Source organism: Plecotus auritus, assembly GCF_963455305.1.
Source record: "Plecotus auritus genome assembly, chromosome: 9".
NCBI classification, from domain to species: domain Eukaryota; kingdom Metazoa; phylum Chordata; class Mammalia; order Chiroptera; family Vespertilionidae; genus Plecotus; species Plecotus auritus.
Window position 1 is genome coordinate 85,021,439 of NC_137783.1, and position 22,252 is coordinate 85,043,690.

General features: G+C 39.3%; 1 protein-coding gene across 1 annotated transcript; it reads left to right on the forward strand.

The window, feature by feature from the left end:
- Window positions 1-8,317: 8,317 nt before the first annotated feature.
- MMP12 (matrix metallopeptidase 12) lies at window positions 8,318-18,956 on the forward strand (the record flags this gene model as incomplete). Its single annotated transcript, XM_080642900.1, has 10 exons — window positions 8,318-8,413; window positions 9,503-9,750; window positions 10,328-10,476; window positions 10,799-10,924; window positions 14,905-15,066; window positions 15,597-15,720; window positions 16,766-16,899; window positions 17,267-17,426; window positions 18,138-18,241; window positions 18,856-18,956. 10 exons carry the CDS (start codon window positions 8,318-8,320, stop codon window positions 18,954-18,956), a joined length of 1,404 nt encoding a protein of 467 aa, XP_080499026.1.
- Window positions 18,957-22,252: the final 3,296 nt, after the last annotated feature.

The window sequence follows — 22,252 nt, forward strand, 5'->3', positions numbered from 1 at the left end:
AGTTAAATCTATATTGGACGATTTGGAGGTCTTTCTATAATATGTTTGTTAAGTGTGAAAAACAAGAATCAGAAAAATGTATGTAATTAATTTCATTTTATAGAGCAAAAAAGAAAAATATAGGACCCTATCATAGCAATTATGAATGAAAAGTAACCGGAGAGCAGGAGAGGGTGAGTTATTCAGTGGAGAGAGGAAAATAGAAGGGGGATGTACACAAAACAAATGAACAAAGTACCAAACAACAACAAAAAACCCTACTGTATTAAAAAAGGGAAGATGTCCATAATAAAACTTGCATATAGGATATGAACGCATTTATATAAAATTAGCTATATGTGCATAAAGAGATGCAGATGTGGTAGGCAGTTAGACAGACATGAGCAGAGCAAGGACAAAGGGCCAGGTGCAGAAGGTCACCTGGGCAGGGAAGCCCTGGGTACCAACAAAGGACAATTGTAGGGTGGGACCTCGAACCCAGGGTGACCTTTCCTACCTTCAAATTAGGCTGATCATGCAGTTTGGATCTCTGACCTTTCCTCCCTAGAGATAACATCTAGGCCTCAGTTGTATTTCAGCTCCAGGCCCAGAAAAGCAGCAAAACCATGGCCAAGGCTGACCTCAGGACCAGTGGCACTGAATAATGAGCCCGTGCACTGGCACCTACCAATCAATCAGTGGAGAACTAGACCCTGAAAGGATACACCTGGAAAGCTGATGAATATTCTATTGAGATCTTCCCCTGGGACCTCCCCTAAAATCTCCACCCTTAAAACCTTTAGGACAGAGGACCCAGTGCGCTTTCCCTCCAGGGAGCACACCCTCATCTTTTCCATTTCCTTCCCCCTCCCACCACTCTCCCCAGGTGCATTACCCTTACCATACCTTTCTCACTCCCAAGCTCCTAGGGCCCTTCCTTTGCCTCTATAACTTATTTCCTCAGCCCATTTCTTTAAACAAATTACTTCTTCTACCTCTGTAATTTTCTAAATAAATGTTCTCTCATAGTTTGAGTATTGGCTCTGAATTCTTTCCTAGCCAGAACTCAAGTACGGAGGTTGCTGAACCCAGCTCCAGTGTGGCCCACCAGTCTAATCCTGGTGCTGTTTCCACCCCCTACAGGTAATAGAAGAATGGTGACTATAAGGGTGGTTAATATGACTGAAATATTAATTGATATTGTATTCTATTCATATATATAAATTGATTCCTTACTCTTTTTCTTATATCTTTTATAGTTCAAATAGTTTATGACTGGCATGTATTATTTATAAAATCAAAGAAAACATTTTAAATATCCTTTTGGTAAGAACATTTAGTTATTTTTATTACAGATGGCTGTCCTCAGTATATAATTCCAGTAGGCGTTGACTTAATTATCCTCAGAAATTAGACATAGAAAGCACACTAATTGTGGTCTCTAGATCATGCATTTTATGTGGGCAGATTCCATAGGGCTATGGTATCATAGGGTAGGTGTCAATGTGGGTGGCACCAACAGTGTGGCTTAGAAGTTGAGAGGAAAAACACTCACAAAATCCACTTTCATGATGAAGGGAAGGCCAACCCATCTCAGGTTTTCAGTTGGAACTCTAACAGAAAGACAGATCAACAGGGGAAAAACATTTTATTAAACGAGAGCAGTTCACATCACACGGGAGAAACCTAAGTGAAAAATAACTCAGAATGGCAGCTTAGAATTCCAGCTTATATACAATCTTCAAAAAAATCAATAAATTTGTAGAGAAACGACAAGATAAAGGAAAGTGTTTTGGGAGGACAAACTGGGAAGGTAAATATAAGGGAAGAAACTAGTGGAGTAAGGTTTGTTTGCAGACTTCTTTGGTGCCTTCTCTGGGCTATATGCAATAAAAGGAGAATTTTTATCTTGCCTTTAGGCATAAAAGGGGAGCTTTTTCTACATTTGCTGTTTTTAAATTGTCTTTGATTCAAAATAATTTTATGTCAAATAGGCATATTTTGGGTGAAATATTCTAGTTACGTTTGGTGGAGATGGGTTCTGGGAATGAAATAAGAATACAAATAACCTGCTCAGGATTACAAATGAGTAAAAAGCACAGCCTGCTAGCTGTGTGAATAGGGCTCCAAGCAAGCTGTGTGAGCAGAGCTGAGCCTGGAGACAGGCTGTGCTTGGATTACTGAAAAGCAGGATCTGAGTTTCCAAGAGCAGACAAGAATGTGACTAAAGATGTTATTTCCTTGAATTATGCCTAAAACATGATTGTTTAGACATTGTTATATTCACTGTAAAATATTTTGCATTTATAAAATAAATTTTAGGCGTGGTTCATGCTTCTTTGCAGGGCTCATTAATCATCCGATGGACTTGGTATCCGAGAGGAGAAAGTTCCTGGCTCTCTCCAGAGTGGATCTTCTTAGAGCTGACTTGGTTTGGAAAATCCCAAGAGCTTTGTTATTCATAATGAAATGAAGATGTGAAACGAGATTATGAGTTTCCTTGGTGCTAAGGAAGAGCCTCTGTTTACTCTGTATTTGAGGTAAGTTAGGTAATCATTCCGCAGCAGACAGAATTCCAGTTTAGATTTGTAAATCAACGCTCTAGTAGCTTCATTCACTTCCTGTGTGTGTCTGTGTGTCCTTTTCCCCTTCCCTTCCCTGGATTATTTTCCTTTTCCTACTCTTTATGGGCCCATGTGATTCTCCCACAAGACCATACTTGGTTTACCTTTGGCCAAGACCCTAGCATTCCTAACTTTGGATAATAGAAGGCCTTCCCATAGAAGAGTTCACTCAAAGACTGTCCCTATGAGCTAACCATGTCTTATTCTTCCAGTAGAAACTAGTCATGATTGCCTTAGCCACTTTGGCTCAGTGGATAGAGCATTGGCTTGAGGACTAAAAGGTCCCAGGTTCGATTCCAGCCAAGGGCACATGCCCGGGTTGCAGGCTCAATCCCCCCCAATAGGCCATGTAGGAGGCAGCCAATCAATGATTCTCTTATCATTGATGTTTCTATCTCTCTGTCTCTCTCCCTTCCTCTCTGAAATCAATAAAATATATATATTTTTTTTAAAAAAGAAACTAGTCATGACTCTCCATGTTTTTCTAGGAGAAAAAAATCAATGCCTTGAGAGAGGGGAACAATTCAGAGAGAATAGACACAGTTCCCTTCAAGAGTGAGGCAAAAACAAGAGCCTTCAGTTAACACAGAATAACCAAGATTTTGTAGTATGGTTGATTTAAGAGTAGTGATCATTGATATACGGTTTTAAAGTTAAAAAAAAAAAAAGAGTGAGGCAAGATAACTTTTAAAATACACATCCCTCCGCCCCCATATTTCTTTCCTTTCCTTCAAGCTCCATTCATGCAGCCAGTGGAATCTGTTTCTTGCCTCAACATTTGTGACCCTGAACCTATTATTCACTTTTACTTCTTTCCAAGAGTTTAAATCCACTGAAGTTCTTTCCATCTTTCAGAGCTCTCTATACAATGATGATGCCCATGGTATAAGTAGCTCTTTAAGGGCCATCAGACAATACCTTGTAGAAGGATTTGTTGAAAGGCAGCTGAGACCAAGAGACTTTTGGGAGCTCTGACTTCTTTGAATGGAAATGGCTCAAGAATTGGGATAATGCCCAGCTGGCATGGCTCAGTGGTTGAGAGTCAACCTATAAACCAGGAGGTCATGGTTTGATTCCTGGTCAGGACACATGATTTTTGCACATCACATTCTGTGACCTAAATAGTGGGGCTTGCGGAGGCAGCCCATCAATGATTCTCTCTCATTATTGATGTTTCTCTCTTTCTCTCTCTCTCTTTCTCTCTCCCTTCCCCTCTGAAATCAATAAAAATATATTTTAAAAGAAAATTGGGGTAAGAGCATTCTTAATATTTCAAAAATTTGCCTTAGGTAACCCTTGATTTGAGTACATGTATGGAAAAGAGACTGTCTGCTGTGGAAATGTGAGCACGTGCCTATGTTAGGTCCAGTGGTGTTGCCTCCACGGTTTTATTTCAATTCATTTAAAGTCAAACACCTATTTTTTGACCGCCTAGTAATAGTACTCCTTTGTGTTCTTTAAAGGCTAAAAAGGGGTCTACAATGATTGCTGATTCATAAAACTTAACCATGAACACAGACTGTAGGGGAGTGAGGGTGGCTGGGGAGAGGTCAATTCTTTAAACAATAAAGAATTTAAATTAAAAAAAAAAAAGAAGCTCTTTCTGAGTCTGCTTGGCCCAATCATCTTCAGCTCGATATAATCTATATGGCACATTCTGGGGTGGCGCCTTCTGCCTCATCTCACCTACACCAGGTCTGTTCCATTATTCCTGGCCCTCACAACAGTAAAGGGGACAGCCTGGCTTTAACTAAAAAGCTTGAGGGTATCATAGAATCATTTCTGTAGTGTTTGCATTAGAAGATCCCCAGAGGGAGAGAAAAATCTGAAGAAAAATTAAAGTGATACACGTGACAAGATAAAGTATGTTGTAACAACAGGCCAGGACAGAATCAGGAGACCTCCCAGATGTCTTCTCAGGCCCTTCACTTCCCTTTTCTAGATTCCCATTTCTTTATCCATAAAAGGAGAGGGTTAACCAGCTGAAGTTTTCTTTCTGCATGAACAGACTATTGGTGAAAGGGTCACCTAAGGGATTTCTTTCTATATTTGGGAGCATTTCTCCTTCCTGGTCTTTGCCAAAGACTGTTTCCATTTACCTGTGAATTCTCAGGGATGACACTACAACTGCCGGATGGTTATTATATCAGGTTATACCTTAAAATGTCCTGATGTCAAACTAAAAAGGAAACAAGGTAATGGAGAAGCTTGTGTTATAAAAATATGCCTTTTAATAAGAAAACTCTTATTAAAAAAAGTTGTCCCTCTTAAGAGGAACTCTGATCTTGGCTATTTTCTGCACTTTCATAGACATATTTTCTTCACATAGAGCATTGCCAATGATCCCTTGATTCTCACTCCCTTCAGTGTGTTCCCTGGAAGTCATGTCTCTGTTGGGACCCCACAGCTTCTAGTTGTGACCAAGATTGCTACTGGAACCACAATGTTTTTGAGTCCATCTTCCTGCAAACACTGGTGCAAAGAAATGCATAAGCAAGATAGAAAGAAAAATAGTTTAATATTGAATTGGCCAATCCAGAAATAGGAAACTAATGTTAAAGATCCCATTTCCCCACAGCATGTAGGTTACAGATTACATAGAGCAAAATCCAAGGTACTGTGGGTTAGGGATTTCCATTCACGCTGGGAGCTGAGAGGTCAGAGGTGAGATAAGAGTAATAAAGTGTTTCCTCAAGTCTTGAGGACAGTTCTGAGGTGTGTTCCTGTGTTGTTCTCTCTGGTCTCACTGGAAATTAGCCAGAGGATCTCTAACATAACTCAGATCAAGATTTTATCTTTATCTGCCAAAGTTCCAGACTCTATGACCATTAGTCAGGTCTAGACTTCTGCTGCCTAAGGGGTTGCTGATTATAGAGAGAAAGGTTAGGTCTCTGAGGGGTATAGAGAGAAAGAGATATGGTTTCTAGAGCTACGATTAAAGCTAAATGAAATAAAAGTCATAAGGATTTGATCATAATCTTTTTGTAGCTCCTTCTACCACAGAGAGAGGTCTGAGCATGTAGTTGATCTCCCTTCTCATCCCCATTACCAATCTATTTCAAATGTCTTACCATACAGTAAAGGAAGGATAATAACAAATCACTGAACAATTAAGGTGCACCTGGATTAAGCCAAATACTTTTCTCTATATTTTAATGTAATCCTATGATAACTCTTGAGGTAACTACTCTCATTCCAATTTTACAAGTGAATAAATTAACTCTTAGAGGGATTAAAGTGATTGCCCAGGGTCATAAAACGATGGAGCTAAGATTCTAAAGCAGGCCTATTTGACCCCAGAACTTAAACTTACAACCACTGCATTGTTCTATGCCTGCCCCAATGGCCCTCATCTACTTGACCCATTTGGGGCATTTGATGAGACCATTAAAACGTGGGTGCAGTTTTCTATTTTTTGAAACCTTTCAGTGAGAACATTCTTTCACTTCATTTGTATCTTGGGTAATTTTTATTTTGTATCTTTCACCCTATATTTTCTAGACTTCCTGAAAGTCTTCCAAAAAACAGATTCCTTCCTGCTATGAATAAGACCAGTTCTTGTGTGCTTTCAGTGGGGTTTAGGAACACACCCTTTGTGTAGTAATTACTCCCACAAAGGAGGTACTACTGATGTCCTTTAAGCCCTATTCTACAACTAGAATCATCTACATGTATTAATTGAGCACCTACTAAGTTCAGGTAGTTTTAGGCACCAGGAATACAATGGTGAACAGCACAGACAGACCCTGCCCTAATGTAGCACCATACTGATGGTGAAGAACCAGCCACTCCCATATTTTCTTGATAAATCCCATTTTTCTGCTTTCCAGCCAAATGGCCATGTTCCTCTTATGATTTATTTTTATTTTTGGTTAAGCCTCACCCAAGAATCTATTTTTTCCATTGATTTTTAGAGAAAGTGGGAGGGAGTAAGAGGTAGAGGGAGAAAGAGACAGAGGGAGAGGGAGAGGGAGAGGGAGAGGGAGAGGGAGAGGGAGAGGTAGAGGGAGAGGGAGATGGAGAGGGAGAGGGAGATAGAGAGGGAGAGGGAGAAACATCAATGTGAGAGAGACACATTGACTGGTTGCCTCCCACATGGGCCCCAACTGGGTCAGTGATTGAATCTGCAATCCAGGTACTTACCCTTGACCAGGAATTGAACCTGAGACCCTTTGGGGTCCAGGCTAATGCTCTTACCACTGAGCAACACTGGCCAGGACACCTCTTATGATTCTTGAGTTATAGTCAGTATTTGAAAAGATCACCTTATAATTCTTCTACATGAACTTCCTTTTCATGAATCCTACACTCACACCTGTTTGGAAACTTAAGATGCATGATGTTCTTTCAGGCCAAGGGGAAGGGAATGAATATTAGTGAGCACCTGTAGTGTGTGCTGGTATTTATAACACCTTGTCTCAATTAACCATCACAAAAGCATAAGGAAGCCAAAGTTATTATTCTCATTTTCAAATGAAATACTGGAAGATTTTAGAAGTCAAATCCCAGAGCTTGAAAAAGAGCAGGGTTTGGAGGTGGATGCCAGGTTCCTTCCTATTTAGGAACTGACTCATTCTCCCAGACCCCAGCCTCAGGGAAATGCTGGTGATCAGCCAGCATTTTCAGGACCTGGAAGACAGGTCAGAGCAATGACTGAATCATAACACAGTATTTTGTTGCTCACCACCACCTCAGACTGTTTATATGGAATCAGGAGATAGTCCCAGGTTTGCACTTCAACCTTCAGGGGGATGACTTCATTGCTAATTGACCCATTCCTCGATTCTCAGTTTTCAGTCTTCAAACATTCTCTATCGACTGAGAGACAGATTCTGTGTTAATGGGACAATTAAGTCACAGGGGAAGACAGTTGAGCTGATAAGGAGGTAGAGAGGTTCTGGAGGCAAACTTTCTACCTCCCGAAGTTGAAGTATTGACTTTCATGCTGCCAATTCCAGATAATTTCCTCTAGGGAAATTTGCTTCTGGAACCTCTCTACTCAGCTACTCAGTTGGGAATGGGCCTCTGATTAGATGCCTGAAGATGTGAAGTTATAGAAACAGAACCTAAGCCTGTATAACACATAGAACAAACATCAAAACATCATGATGTCATAAACTTTTCTTTGATAAACGTGAAATCTCTACATTATGGTTCTTTAGGGAGCTAGATTAAGCAGAGAGAGGATTCCTCTATTCTAGCAAAAGCATTTTATTTATCTAACCTTTTACATTTAGTGTTGTGTTGTTGTTGTTTTATTTAAATAAAAGCTTACTTCATCTATAATGAACATAAAGAAGGTATTACAGTGAAAATTCAGGTACTAAACTCTCTAAAAATTTATTTTTTAGTTATTTCTATATTTTAGGTGCTCAGAATTTCTTGTATAATGGCTTATTTTGCAAGATGGGTAGAAGAAGGAGCTCATTTCATTTGAAGAAATATAACCTCAGGTTGTCTGAGTGAGGGTTGACGTCATTGCTAATTGAACCATTGATGGGTTAGATACGAATTGACCCAATGTTGGTCCTAGAGTAAGGTCATGCTCCTGTTTGTGGGTTTGTGAGATTCATAGAAAGATGATATTAACTATGAGTCACTCAAAGGATTTCATCTTCACAAGTCTGGCCTAAAGGATATATAAAGAGACACATTTAAGGAACTTGTACTAGAAGGACAAGGTGACTTAGGTTGTCATTCAGGAAAAGTTTAGAATGAAGTTTCTTCTCTTGATATTGGTCCTGCAGGCCACTGCTCCTGGAGTTGTTTCTCGGATAAACTCTAAAAAAAAGAATGTGGTATTTGCTCAAGTAAGTATTAACCACTATAGTATTTATCTAACCTGATTTCTGTCTTTAAGATTTATTACATTGACCAGTTTTATATTGAAAAGTACTATTTGAAAACTTGTTTAAGGGTCTATTTGATTTCAGCACTGAAATTTTCTTTGCCAAAGACACTGGTTTTGAAGGAGTGTTATAAAATTGATGGTTGAATTTGTCCCTTTTACTAAAAAGCCTAGCCAAGAATTTTTAGTTCAAAATAATTGGTGCTCTATTCTATTACAGTATTTTACATTAATCATTTAATGCTGGTAATAATCTGAGATTTGAATAATGTCTTGATTATTTTAGCCACTTCAGTCTTCCATGATAATTTAAGAATACTCTTTTATTAAATATATTTTTATTTATTTCAGAGAAGAAGGGAGAGGGAGAGAGAGATTGAAACATCAATGATGAGAATCATTGATCAGCTGCCTCCTGCACAACCCTACTAGGGATCGAGCCCATAACCCAGGCATGTGCCCTTGACCAAAATTGAACCTGGGACCCTTCAGTCCCCAGGCTGATGCTCTATCCACTGAGCCAAACCAGCCAGGGCAAGAATACTCTTCACTGTCCCTATCTCAGATATTTCTTCCTGAACCATTTTTAAAATATATTTTTTCAATTCATTTCTTTCCTCTAACTACATGAGTTCAGATGATGTCCCCATTTTCTAAGACTATTTTAACTTTGAATTTGTCATAGTTGTCCATTGTGTTGAGCTTTTAATTTTTAGGCAAGAACATTTTATTCCAATTTAACTTATAAATCCTGACAATAAAGGTTTTTCTGATTTACTAAATGCCATGATGTGTTAGATGCTGAAATAAGTTTTTAAAAGTAGAAACAAGTTTGAAGAGGTAGAGACATAAGAGTGTTTTTAGCGGGCTTCCAGGAATCCATATTGCTAATAATTTATGACACGTATGACAGCACAAAAATTTTTTCTTATTATGATTAATTTTTTGATACCTGATTCAAATTTATCAGTGCACAGTTGATCCACATATGCAGAGCTCCAACAGAAAACTTTAGATATATAATAATGTAATACTAAATGTATTTTTCCAGAGGTACTTAGAACGCTTTTATGGCTTCAATATGGGAGCAATTTCAGCAACAAAAATGAAAGTCAATGAGAACTTCATGGAGAATAAAATTCAGGAAATGCAACAGTTCTTGGGACTAAATGTGACAGGGCAACTGGACAAGTCTACTCTGGACATGATGCACAGACCTCGATGTGGATTGCCTGATGTTTATCGTTTCGACACAACGCAAGGAAGGCCAGTATGGGAGAAGTATCTCATTACCTACAGGTAACATCATAGCCATGTATTTTTCTGCTTCCCCACAGGTCTGACCTCTGGAATCCTGAAGATTTTAGATATGGCCCTACATTTGGTCGTGGCTAAGAATCATCCCTCAACTCTTAACACTATCCCCCTGTTCAAGTTCATTATCTCCAGGAGCGAGGATTGTTCACTCAGGGATTGTTTGGCTTGCCAGTCCAGACCTGAGTAGGAAGGCTGCAAACAAAAGGAGAATGAAATTATGATAAATAAGACACAGGATAAGTTTTTCTCAAGTAGTCAAGATGAATAAATGCAGAAGTCTTGGAGCAGGGGCAAAAGGCATAAGCTTCTATGAATGTAGATCTTTCGTAAGGGTGACCTATAAATGATATATGAGAACAAATTAAGTTAGGTTCCATTTAAGGAGGAAGTTGTCCAAGGATAAACATTTCTGTATATAGAAAGTATGCTTTTTAAAAAAGTTGGTATAATTAATTTATGAAATAACTCATTCTCCAATGATGCCAGCAGATATGAAATATCATAACAAAATTAGCACATGGTTTCATATATTTTTCTCTTTTTTGTTTTGCTGATAAAGAATCAGTAATTACACTACTGACATGAAGCGTGAGGATGTTGACGATGCTATAGAGAAAGCTTTTCAAGTATGGAGTGATGTGACCCCTCTGAAATTCATCATGATCAATGCAGGCGAGGCTGACATTATGATAAGTTTTACAGCTGCAGGTAGAGAACTTGGACTTATTTCATCTCTATCGTTTGATATGACCTAGAATATACACTCAGTGGCCAGATTATTATTATTATTAGAGGCTCAGTGCATGAATTCGTGCATGGGTGGGGTCTGGCCAGCTTGGCCAGGGGGAGGGGACATGGGTTGGCCAGCTTGCCTGCTGGTCGAACTCCTGGTCGAGGGGACAATTGGCATATTAGCCTTTTATTATATAGGATATACACTGAGTGGCCAGATTATTATGCATTCAGAGATCATAATAATCTGGCTACTCAGTGTATATAGAAGGACTAATCTTCTTTTTCTTTTCAAAAGATTATGGAGGCTTTTACCGTTTTGATGGCAAAGATGGAGTTATAGCTCATGCTTTTAAACCTGGACCTGGTTTAGGAGGAGACCTATATTTTGATGAGGCTGAACACTGGACTATGAACCACAAAGGTAGGCAAACAAATAAACAAAACCACAAAAGAAAACCCTAACAAATTATAAATGGTGCCACCATTTTGAAAAAGGCTTATTCTGAGAAAGGATTATAGAATGAGAAAACTTGTGATTATAATTTTTGTAATAAAATGTAACACTGTCTCAATTTTACACTCTATAAATTGAGGACATTGAACTAGGTAATCTTAAAGATAAGTTCTAAAAATCGGAGGATGAGCTACTTCATATAAACTCAAGAACCTTAGGAACTATAGGTATGTTATGTGATCAATTTTGACAGTGCAATTTATAAACTCATGCAAACATAGATACTAATTCTGTATATGCTAACAATCCTAAAATGGTGTGGTTATCTTCCTGATCCATTATCTATAATAATAAAAGCATAATATGCTAATTAGACTAGACGTCCTTCTGGATGACCTTCTAGACGAAGCCATCGCAGTGGGGGCTGAGGCAGAGGCAGCTGTGGCGGCAGCAGTGCGGGCCAAGACTCTTGCACGAATTTCGTGCATCGGGCCTCTAGTATGTTGTTAATTTCTTAGGTTCATAGTGACACAGAAAGGCAATGCTGTAGAGAATTTAGAGAACGTCATAGAGATACACCATTATTATATGGTCACGTAGTCTCTTGTGGTCCTAGGATAAAAATTTCAGAATGCCGAACTAATCAATTAATGATAACTTGTATGTATTTACAGAGGGGCTGTAAGTCACCATTCCTATCTAAAAGTGAAGATGTGAATAATTAATCTCTCTTATTTGGAGGAATCACTATCCATTGGGAAGTTCAAAACATCATATCAGAAGCCTACTTAATCTCTCTATTGGGAATCTTAGATTATGTGACTGACTCATGTGGAAAGTAAATGGAGAGAAAGTCATGAAGAATATGCTTTACTCAGCAGCCCCCTCTGTCCTACTGATACTACAAATGTTAGATAGCAATAGTTTATAGGCCAGAAAAATTATTTATTTTAGTCTGACACATGGTCTAAAGCTTACAGGATTCGTAAGTAATAAGAGGATTTTTGCATTGTCAAAAGACAAATGATATAGGTTTTGGTTTTTTCTGAGCTACAAATTTTCAACTTAGACATATTAAATTTGTCTAAATTTTATGAAATAATATTTTGGTTTTATAATCATTTCATCTTGTGTGGGAGAATTGTACCAGCTAGCTAGAATGTTTTGAAATTCTAAAGGAACTTGAAAAAAATCATTTAATATCATTTTTTTTTTTTTTACAGTTAGAGGAAATTGAGACCAAGGGAAAGTTAGTGGCTAGCTTGTAAAAAGCTGGCATCAGAACATGCATTTCCTAATTCTTACTTTAGTCCAATGTTAGTGCAATTAATTCTAACTGTCCATGTTGCCTTATTTTTAATTGGCTCAATTTTATATTTTTCAATAGCTAAATTATAAAAATTCCAACTTAAAGTGCTCATTCTCAACCTAATTTTTGACACTGTAAATTAGATGAACAATCAGCTCAATGGTTACTTTCTATTAGAGTGTTAGGTGATGCCATGGGGGTATTTGGATACACAGATGAAAAGGACACAGTCCTGCCCTGGAGGAGCACACAATGTAGGAAAAAACAAACAACAACAACAACAAAAAACTCCCACAAACAAAAATCCATTATTTTGAGATAAGAACCAATCTATACAAAATATTATATGAATTGGGAATAAGATAAATTTAGGTTTAGGCCAAAATATCAAAGGCTTTGTTTACTCTTCCCTGTATTATGCAGAGCAGAGAGAATGACAGAATCTACACTTCTTTTTCATTATTTGAGAGAAATTAAAGCATTTCCAAGTTTGTTGCTAACCCTTGTGTTACAGGGAATGTTCCTGGACACCTCCCAAAAGACAGGTGTAGACTCTAGGTTCACACTTGGGGGTAGTGGAGAAAATTTCAAGGCCTGGCTCTGAGGCTAAGTGGACTTTGACCCTGGGCAAGTCAATTCTGAGTGTCAGTTTTGTCACAAAACAGGAAGAAATAATGAGGACATTAGACCAAAACACAGATAAAAACTAAGATTAAGGGGTTATTCAGATCTTCTTGAGAAGCTTCAGAGAAAGGACACACCTCTCTTTCTTACCTACAAAGGTGCATGCTCTAAGAGACGCAGAAAAAATGAACAAGCATGACTATAACTAGTCAGTGTAAGTATATCTAACTTGTAAGCATAGTCTCTGATTTTATTTAGAACTAGAGGCCCGGTGCATGAAATTCGTGCACGGGGGTGTGTGTCCCTCAGCCCAGCCTGCACCCTCTCCAATCTGGGACCCCTCAAGTGATGTCCGACTGCCCGTTTAAGCCCAATCCTGGTGGGATCAGGCCTAAACGGGCAGTCAGACATCCCTCTCACAATCCAGGACTGCTGGCTCCCAACTGCAAACCTGCCTGCCTTCCTGATTGCCCCTAACCGCTTCTGCCTGCCAGCCTGATCACCCCCTAGCCACTCCCCTGCCAGCCTGTTTTCCCCTAACTGCCCTCCCCTGCAGGGTGGTCACCCCTAACTGCCCTCCCCTGCAGGCCTGGTTCCCCCCCAACTGCCTTCCCCTGCATGCCTGGTTGCCCACAACTGCCCTCCCTTGCAGGCCTGGTCCCTCCCAACTGCCCTCCCCTGCTGGCCATCTTGTGGTGGCCATCTTGTGTCCACATGGGGGCAGGATCTTTGACCACATGGGGGCAGCCATCTTGTGTGTTGGAGTGATGGTCAATCTGCATATTACTCTTTTATTAGATAGGATAGAGGCCTGGTACATGGGTGGGGGCCAGCTGGTTTGCCCTGAAGGGTGTCCCGGATCAGCGTGGGAGTTCCCTTGGGGTGTGGGGTGGCCTGGGCGAGAGGCCTGTGGTGGTTTGCAGGCCGGCCACGCCCCCTGGCGACCCAAGCGGAGGCCCTGGTATCTGGGGTATATTTATCTTCTACAATTGAAACTTTGTAGCCTGGAGTGGAGCCAAGCCTTCTGCTTGCTCAGTGGCGGCAGCCATTTCTGTTGGGATTTATGTATCTTCTATAATTGAAACTTTGTAGCCTTGAGTGGAGGCCTGGGCCGGCAAGGTCAGGCGGAAAGCTTGGCTTCCTCCATTGCCGGGAAACCCAAGCCTCCCTCCTGCTCTCTGTGGCCATAGCCATCTTGGGTGGGTTTATTTGCATATTCGCTCCTGATTGGCTTATGGGCGTGGCTTGTGGGTGTAGCGGAGTGGTGGTTAATTTGCATATTACTCTTATATTAGATAGGATCATGTGTAGTAAAAAGGTGAGCTTTATTTAGAGCCAAGAAATTCAAATTTGAATATTGGGTCAGCACTTAATTTGGTCAGTTAATCTTGCTGATACTGTGTCTTCATCTGTAGATGGAGAGTATGGTGGCTTCCTTTTAGTTGCATAAGGATTACACATAATGTGGTATATTTCTCAGTGACTCATAGTACCTGGAACTTCATATTGCCTTATATTTGGGTTTAGTAAAGAATGGTTATTAAGTACTTTTTTATATCCACTCAAGACTGACCAAGAGTAAAAGTAGGATGAAGTGATAATAACTTAGAGGCAGTGAGAACTACTAAACACAGCTATGAGTTATTGTAGAGATTTTCACAACAGAATATATGTCATTTGTGTGATAGTGCAGTGATCCTTAACCAGAGGCAATTTTGCTCCCAAGGGGACATTAGACAATATGTGGAGACATTTTGGCTATAAAAACTGAAGAGGGATTTGCTACTTTTTAATGGTAAGCCAAAGATTTCTAAAAAACAGAATAAAACAATTATCTGGGCTATAATGTCAATAGTAAGTATCAAGGCTGAAAAACCTTGTGCAAGGAGGGGAACCAAGTAAAGGATTCCCAAATGTTTCCCTTCGCATTGTGTCAGATTTAAATTGTGTTACTGTCTTCGAGATGCCTGTAGATTTCACTGCTCTTTTCCTCTTCTGGTTGGTTTCCTCTTAGGCATCAACTTGTTCCTAGTTGCTGTTCATGAGCTTGGCCATGCCTTGGGTCTAGACCATTCCAGTGATCCAAATGCCATAATGTTCCCCATCTATAGTTATGTGGACCCCGACACATTTCACCTCTCTAATGATGATATACATGCCATTCAGTCTCTCTATGGTAAGTTGAATTTCTTTACCATTTTGCCTTATAAAGATACACTTATGAATGAATAGTTTCATGATACCTACATTTGGCTAAAACTTTAACATCTGTATTCACTTTTGAATCCCAATGGATACCCTGTGAGGTAGGTAGCACAGATATTATGTTCATGATTGCAGATGAGCACAAGAGACCTAGTATGTTAATGCCAGAGCCAGAGGCAAAATCTACCGTAAGCCTTCTGCACTTGAATCTGTTATTTCTATCTAACATATCATTGTCTATTGAAGAAGGTGCACAGAGAAAAAATATATAACTGGAACAAGAAAATCAGAGTGAACAGATTTTTCCCCCTCCATAATGTTGCAACCACATAGGGAAAAACTTCTTTGTATGCTTCCTGTAAATGTTATAGAAAGCATAAATTGCTTTTTGTGCATTTTTCATCAAGAAAATTGAATGTTTTTAAAAAAGAATGATTCTTCCTTCGATGAACTAAAAATTAGATTTTCTTTTTTCTAATGCTTCTTGAAATGTATTTTCAGGCGGTCCAGAAAACTTCCAACTCTCATCAAATCCTAACAATACAAAACCAGCTTACTGTGATCCCAATTTTCATTTTGATGCTGCCACTAGAGTGGGAAATGGAATCTTTTACTTTAAAGACAGGTAGGATTATTTTCATACCTGACCAAATTTAAAGGTTTTCTCCTAAGGTGTGTTTTGTTGTTGTTGTTATTGTAGAATAATAGAAAATGATGGAAAATTGAGTAGATGAAAATAGTAAGTAGGGCCAAAACCGGTTTGGCTCAGTGGATAGAGCGTCGGCCTGCGGACTGAAGGGTCCCAGGTTCGATTCCGGTCAAGGGCACGTACCTTGGTTGCGGGCATATCCCCAGTAGGAGGTGTGCAGGAGGCAGCTGATCGATGTTTCTAACTCTCTATCCCTCTCCCTTCCTCTCTGTAAAAAATCAATAAAATATATTTAAAAAAGAAAAAGAAAATAGTAAGTAGGGACTTGGACTTGATTCTGTAGGCAGTGGAGAGATCTTGATGATTTTGAAGCAAGAAAGTGGTATGATTATATTTATGTCTTAACTAGAAAACTGGTGTGTAAATAATGGATTTACAATTGGAATCTGGGTTGGGGAAATATAAGACAGGAAACAGAGAAGCCAGACTATTTTAATCATAGATAAAAATAGTGTCTGGAACTAAAGCTGTAACAGAGTACTTATTTAAAGGATTTGATTCTTGATTATAGAGAAGGGAATTCCAGGATGACTTATGGTTCATGTTTTACAACACAGACTGAAGCAGATATTGGAGGTGTGGAGGAAGTATAGAAGATTAGTATTTGGAAGGGAGAACAAATATTCTTCATTTTTGAGATTCAAATACTGAAATACTTGAGGTTAAGTGACTTCCTTTAGATTATAAAGCTAGTGAATGGATTGTGGGACCAGACTAAATAATGATCCTTTAATACCAAGATCCAGGGTATAATAGTTTGTCTGTTAATACCCTTGCTATTATCAAAGAATGGATTTAACATATTTTTCCTTGTGGTGCTCCTACACAGACATCCATGGAATAGAATGTGAAGATCATGAAAAGAAACATTAAACTGTTTCACAGGTCCTTTCCACTCACATTTCATGGTTCTTGAGTCCACAACAATTTTTTAACATGTATTTAATGTTTCACATGTCAGTTTCTTCTGGATGCAGATTCCTGGGAATCCAAATGCCAGTATTGGTTTAATTTCTTTCTTATGGCCAAACTTCACATCTGGTATTCAAGCTGCTTATGACATTGAAGCTGGACAACACATTTTTCTTTTTAAAGGTAATTCCAATGTTTAGTTTTGCTATTGAGTCTACTTCAAGGAAGAGAATAAATTAAGGAAATACTATAACTTTTTATAAATATAGATTTTTTAAAACACTCCAAATTGTATTAATTGTACACTGAACTATAATCTAACATAGATTTAATAGATGATATATAAAACTTTCAAGAAAAGTTTGTAAAATATAGATAGTAATACTTATGGGGGGTGGGATACAGAACCATAGAAAATGGGCTATGTTTAAGAACAAGGAACAATACACTTTGGAAGAATGGGAAAAGAATGATGTTCACAGTGAGTCAATATATATTTCTATTACTCTTTCTATACAATTTCAATGTACCCTTTTCTTTGTATTCACAGATGATAAGTACTGGTTAATCAGTAATTTAAGACCACAGCCAAATTATCCCAGAAGCATACATTCTCTGGGCTTTCCTGAGTCTGTAAAAAGAGTTGATGCTGCTGTTTATAACCCACTTCTTCGTAAGACCTACTTCTTTGTAGATCAAGTGTATTGGAGGTGAGCTTTAGTGATTACTAATTTGACCTCTAAGATAGTGAAACAAGCAGGGAATGGGATTTTCCAGAAGAATAGTTTTACATACAAATTCCCAAAGATTTTTTTATCTTCCAGGGAGATAAATCAAGATAATATAGGACTAGAATATTCATTGTCTATCTAGTCTTTTCTCTGGATTTTTAGATTCTGAATTATGAAATAACACATAGTGCATTTTAAAGGAATACTTTAAATTAAATGTCATGGTATTAATCATAGTGAAAACACATTGGAAAATAGTGGTGGAGATGTATGGAACCTAGTCAGGTTGGAGGGTGTACGGAGTTTCAGATTCCTTTCCAGAATCACTGGACCCATGAAGACAAAATGAGGAAACCATCCTCTGAATGACAGCTGACCAGCAAGGTCTTCACTAACAGGAAATTAGACAACCAGGCTCTATAACGCAGGACAGAGCACTGTGGAAGCATTGTGGAGGAGGGAGGAGAGTGCTTGACTGGTAGTCAGGAAGACTCAGGTTGGACATGGAATAAATCAGTGAACTGTTTACCAGTAGGTCCTGGGTTTTTCCACCCATGCAGCTCAAGTCTTTTTAGTAAGTACATTTCAGGACAGAAGTAGGTGGGTTTTGTTGTTCGTGTCATGAAATATAAAGTTTATGTCATGAAGTCTATTTATGCTGAAGTTTCTGCTGTTTATTTTTTTGTTCAGGTATGATGAGAGGAAGCAATGCATGGACCCTGGTTATCCCAAATTGACTATTGACCACTTCCAAGGAATTGGGCCTACAATTGATGCAGTCTTCTATTATAACAGTAAGTAGACTAGGAAACTATAAGGATACTTGAAATACCTTTTTAAAACACAGTCTTTCATACTTCTTTATACTTTGCATTCTTTACCTTCCTTTCATCTCCTTTTACTCTTCATGGGCTATTAAGGACTGGGGCTTGATGGTGGGATGAGAGAGCTTAAGTTTGTTTGAGTTTGTATTCGTGAATGTCTTTAAGCAAAATCAACCTAAGCAAACTGTTGACTAGGTCAAAATATTTTGTGTTTTTCTTGCCACCCCCATGAGCTTTCTACTTCTTCCATCAAGGCTTCTGTGTGTGTACCTGGGCCCAATCTCCTCTCTCCCACTTTGAGTTCTCCACTTGGAGTGTAACTTTTCAAAAACATTTGCATGTTAAAAGTCAGCCTTTAAGACAAAACAACCTTCTCAATAAAATTAACGAGAATATTTAATGGTGAAATGACTGGCAGTAGGCAGATATCTGGGGGTCAAGGGACCCAAACTTTATATATTTGAATCAGACCTTGTTTAATGTAGATAATCTAAAAAAATAATAATAAAAATAAATAATCTATCTTATCTTTTCAAAGAAATACAAGCAGAGAATTAAATTATTCAATTTGTTTTCATTTTTAGGACACTACTATTTTTACCAAGGACCTGTCATATTTGAATATAATACCCCAACTAACCGTGTCATCAGACTGCTGAATCGGAATGCTACTTTTAGTTGTTAGGAATTATATAATTACTGCTGTTTGCCAATTTACTCTAGTTTAATATGCATTTATTGCATACTTGTTATGTGCCTAGTGTACCATTAAATAATGACATATATCATAAAATAAGGTAAAATCTATAGGCCATAGACAAATAATCATATAGATAAATTATTATACAAAATATATAAGATTTTTTTTTATTTTAAAAATTCTCATTGTCAATTTTTACTTGACTCTGCTATTAAGTTTGAATATAAACACCTTCAAAGGCCAAGAGAATATGTTGGTCATTAACATCCTTAAACTGAGAAATTATCATTATTTCTCTGGCTTAATCAAATTTAGAGAAAAGATTCATTTTTTTGACCATTAAAGTTTCAGTAAGGGTACCATTTTAATTGGAATAAGAACAGAATATATCTAGAACTTTAAAATGACAATGATTTAAGTAAGATATATAAGTAAGTTATATAATTATGGTGATGATATACTTTTATTTGGTTGGCAGTGTTGACTTTTCTACTATTTTGTATAAAGTATATGTAGTTCTAATGTTCAAATAAAAACTTTAAAGCCAAGTATTCAGATTTTAAGACTTTTTCTTGAAAACTGGCATGTGTATATTGAAAATAATTCTGGACCTGTTCCTAAATAAAACAAGTCTCTATGTGATTATACCAAGGGGTGAATAGAAATATGGCAACTAGGATTTAAAAAAAAAAAAAAGGTTGTATTTGCTTTGGCTACTTGTTTAAAGCCACCTGAATCCTTGGTCTCAAGTCAAGAAAACATTCTCCAGACTGCATATGACTCCAAGGAACACCTACAGTGTGTAACCACAAACATGAAAAGAAGAAGGCATGAAATAGGAACTTCCCATTTTGGTAAATTTCTGTCATAGATCAAGTCTCACAATAGGTGCTATTTAATTGCTGTATGACCTTGGAAAGAGATTGAATCTAAGCTTCCTTAAATTTAGGGGAAAATATTAATGGTACCTATCTCATAGATTTATTGTGACAAAAAATGATGCATGATATATGGTGAGAACAACATGCTGGTAGCTTGGCCTACCTTATATCAATTTTCTCCACTATCTCTTTAAAAACATTTTTTAAATATGTTTTTATTGACTTTAGAGAAAGAAGAGGGATCAGGATAGAGAGAGAAACATCACTAAGAGAGAAACATTGATTGGCTGCCTCCTGCACACCCCCTACTGGGGATTGAGCCTGCAACCCAGAATGTACCCTGACTGGCAATCAAACCAGGAACCTCATCGTTCTACCACTGAGCAACACTGGCCAGGAAATTTTCTCCCCTGCCTTTATACACATGCTCCCTATTTTCTGGATTGTACACATATGAAAGCTCCCTCTAATGTCTTATAGGTTTGTGGAATGCTTGGAGTTTTTAATGTATTTTCAGACTATTGCTGACTGATGTACTCAAGACCCAAAAAAAGTCAAGTTTATTTCAGCTCAGCTGATTGTTCTTGGCTAGTAGAATGAACTGAGATCAGAGAAAATACAAGTATCAAAAAGAATCTAGATGGGGACAAAGCTCCCTGTCCTTCATAGCTTAGGTCCATTCTTAAGGATGTGCTCCTTCGGTGGAGCACATGATATTAATCCCACAGTGGTCTTTATGGGAAACAGGATCAAGTCATCTTTAGAAGACATGTTATTTACCTACAGGAAACTAAATGCTGGACATCCTTCAAAGGAAGAAACTTCCCCTACAGGATCAGCATCAAAAGAAAACTTAATGGTATCTTGGTTGAGATGCCTTTGGCCTTAGGATATTCAGGAATAAGCAGTTTCTTTTAAGTAATGGCTATCCAATATAATAAAGAGCTAATAAGCTAATGGCCGTGATGCCCTCATGCCAACACCATAACAACCAATCAGCAGGTGTGCACAGGTGGGTGGGGACTTGACTCTGGAGGACTTGACTGGAGGTGCTGGTGGCTTTCTGGGTCCCACTGGTGCAGCAGGAGGGTTTCTGGATCCCGCTGGTACAGCGGGTGGGTTTCTGGCTCCTGCCAGGGCAGTGGTCGACTTTCTGGGTCCTGCCTTCCTCAGTGGCAGCAGCAGCAGCCATAGGACTCTTTCTGGGTCCCACCTCCTGTGGCAGTGGTGGCTGCGGGACTTTTTCTGGGAGGGAAGGTACATTAGGGAAGGGATCTGGGACTCACACGATTTTGCGTGCCAGGATACTAATATTGGAATAAAGGCCCAGAGTACACCTCTGTGTTTCATGAGTGTTCATGAGAAATGCCTTTAAAGATTTAAAAGTGAACCCCTTTTTCTTCTACCTCTATTTGTGTTATATTATAAAATTTTGTTTAACAAATCTTTATAATGCTAACCATGTGCCAGACATTCCCCAAAATCTGCATACACACACACACACACACACACACACACACACACACACACAATCCTGTATAATAAAGAGGTAATATGCAAATTGACCATCACTCCAACACACAAGATGGCCGCCCCCATGTGGACACAAGATGGCCGCCACAAGATGGCCAGCAGGGGAGGGCAGTTGTGGGCAATCAGGCCAGCAGGGGAGTGCAGTTGGGAGGGACCAGGCCTGCAAAGGAGGGCAGTTGGGGGGGACCAGGCCAGCAGGGGAGGGCAGTTGGGGGGGACCAGGCCTGCAGGGGAGGGCAGTTAGGGGTGACCAGGTCAGCAGGGGAGGGCAGTTGGGGGGACCAGGCCTGCAGGGGAGGGCAGTTGGGGGGGACAAGGCCTGCAGGGGAGGGCAGTTAGGGACAACCAGGACAGCAGGGGAGGGAAGTTAGGGATGACCAGGCCTGCAGGGGAGGGCAGTTGGGGGTGACCAGGCCTGCAGGGGAGGGTAGTTAGGAGCAATCAGGCCAGCAGGGAGGGCAGTTAGGGGCAATCGGGCCAGCAGGGGAGTAATTAGGCATTGATCAGGTTGGCAGGGGAGTCATTAGGGGGTGATCAGGCTGGCAGGCAGAAGCAGTTGCGAGCCAGCAGTCCTGGATTGTGAGAGGGATCTTGAGGGGATTGGGCCTAAATGGGCAGTAGGACATCCCTTGAGGGGTCCCAGATTGGAGAGGGTGCAGGCTGGGCTGAGGGACACACACACACACACACACTGTGCACAAATTTTGTGCACGGGGCCTCTAGTCTAAAATAATAAAATTAGACCATTAGACTAAACATCCTTCCCAACATCATTCCGGACAAAGCTGGGGTTGGAGCAAAACCACCTGGGTCCCGGGTGCCTGGTGGAGGCAGCCGGAGCAAATCCCAGGTCCTGGGTGCCAGAGG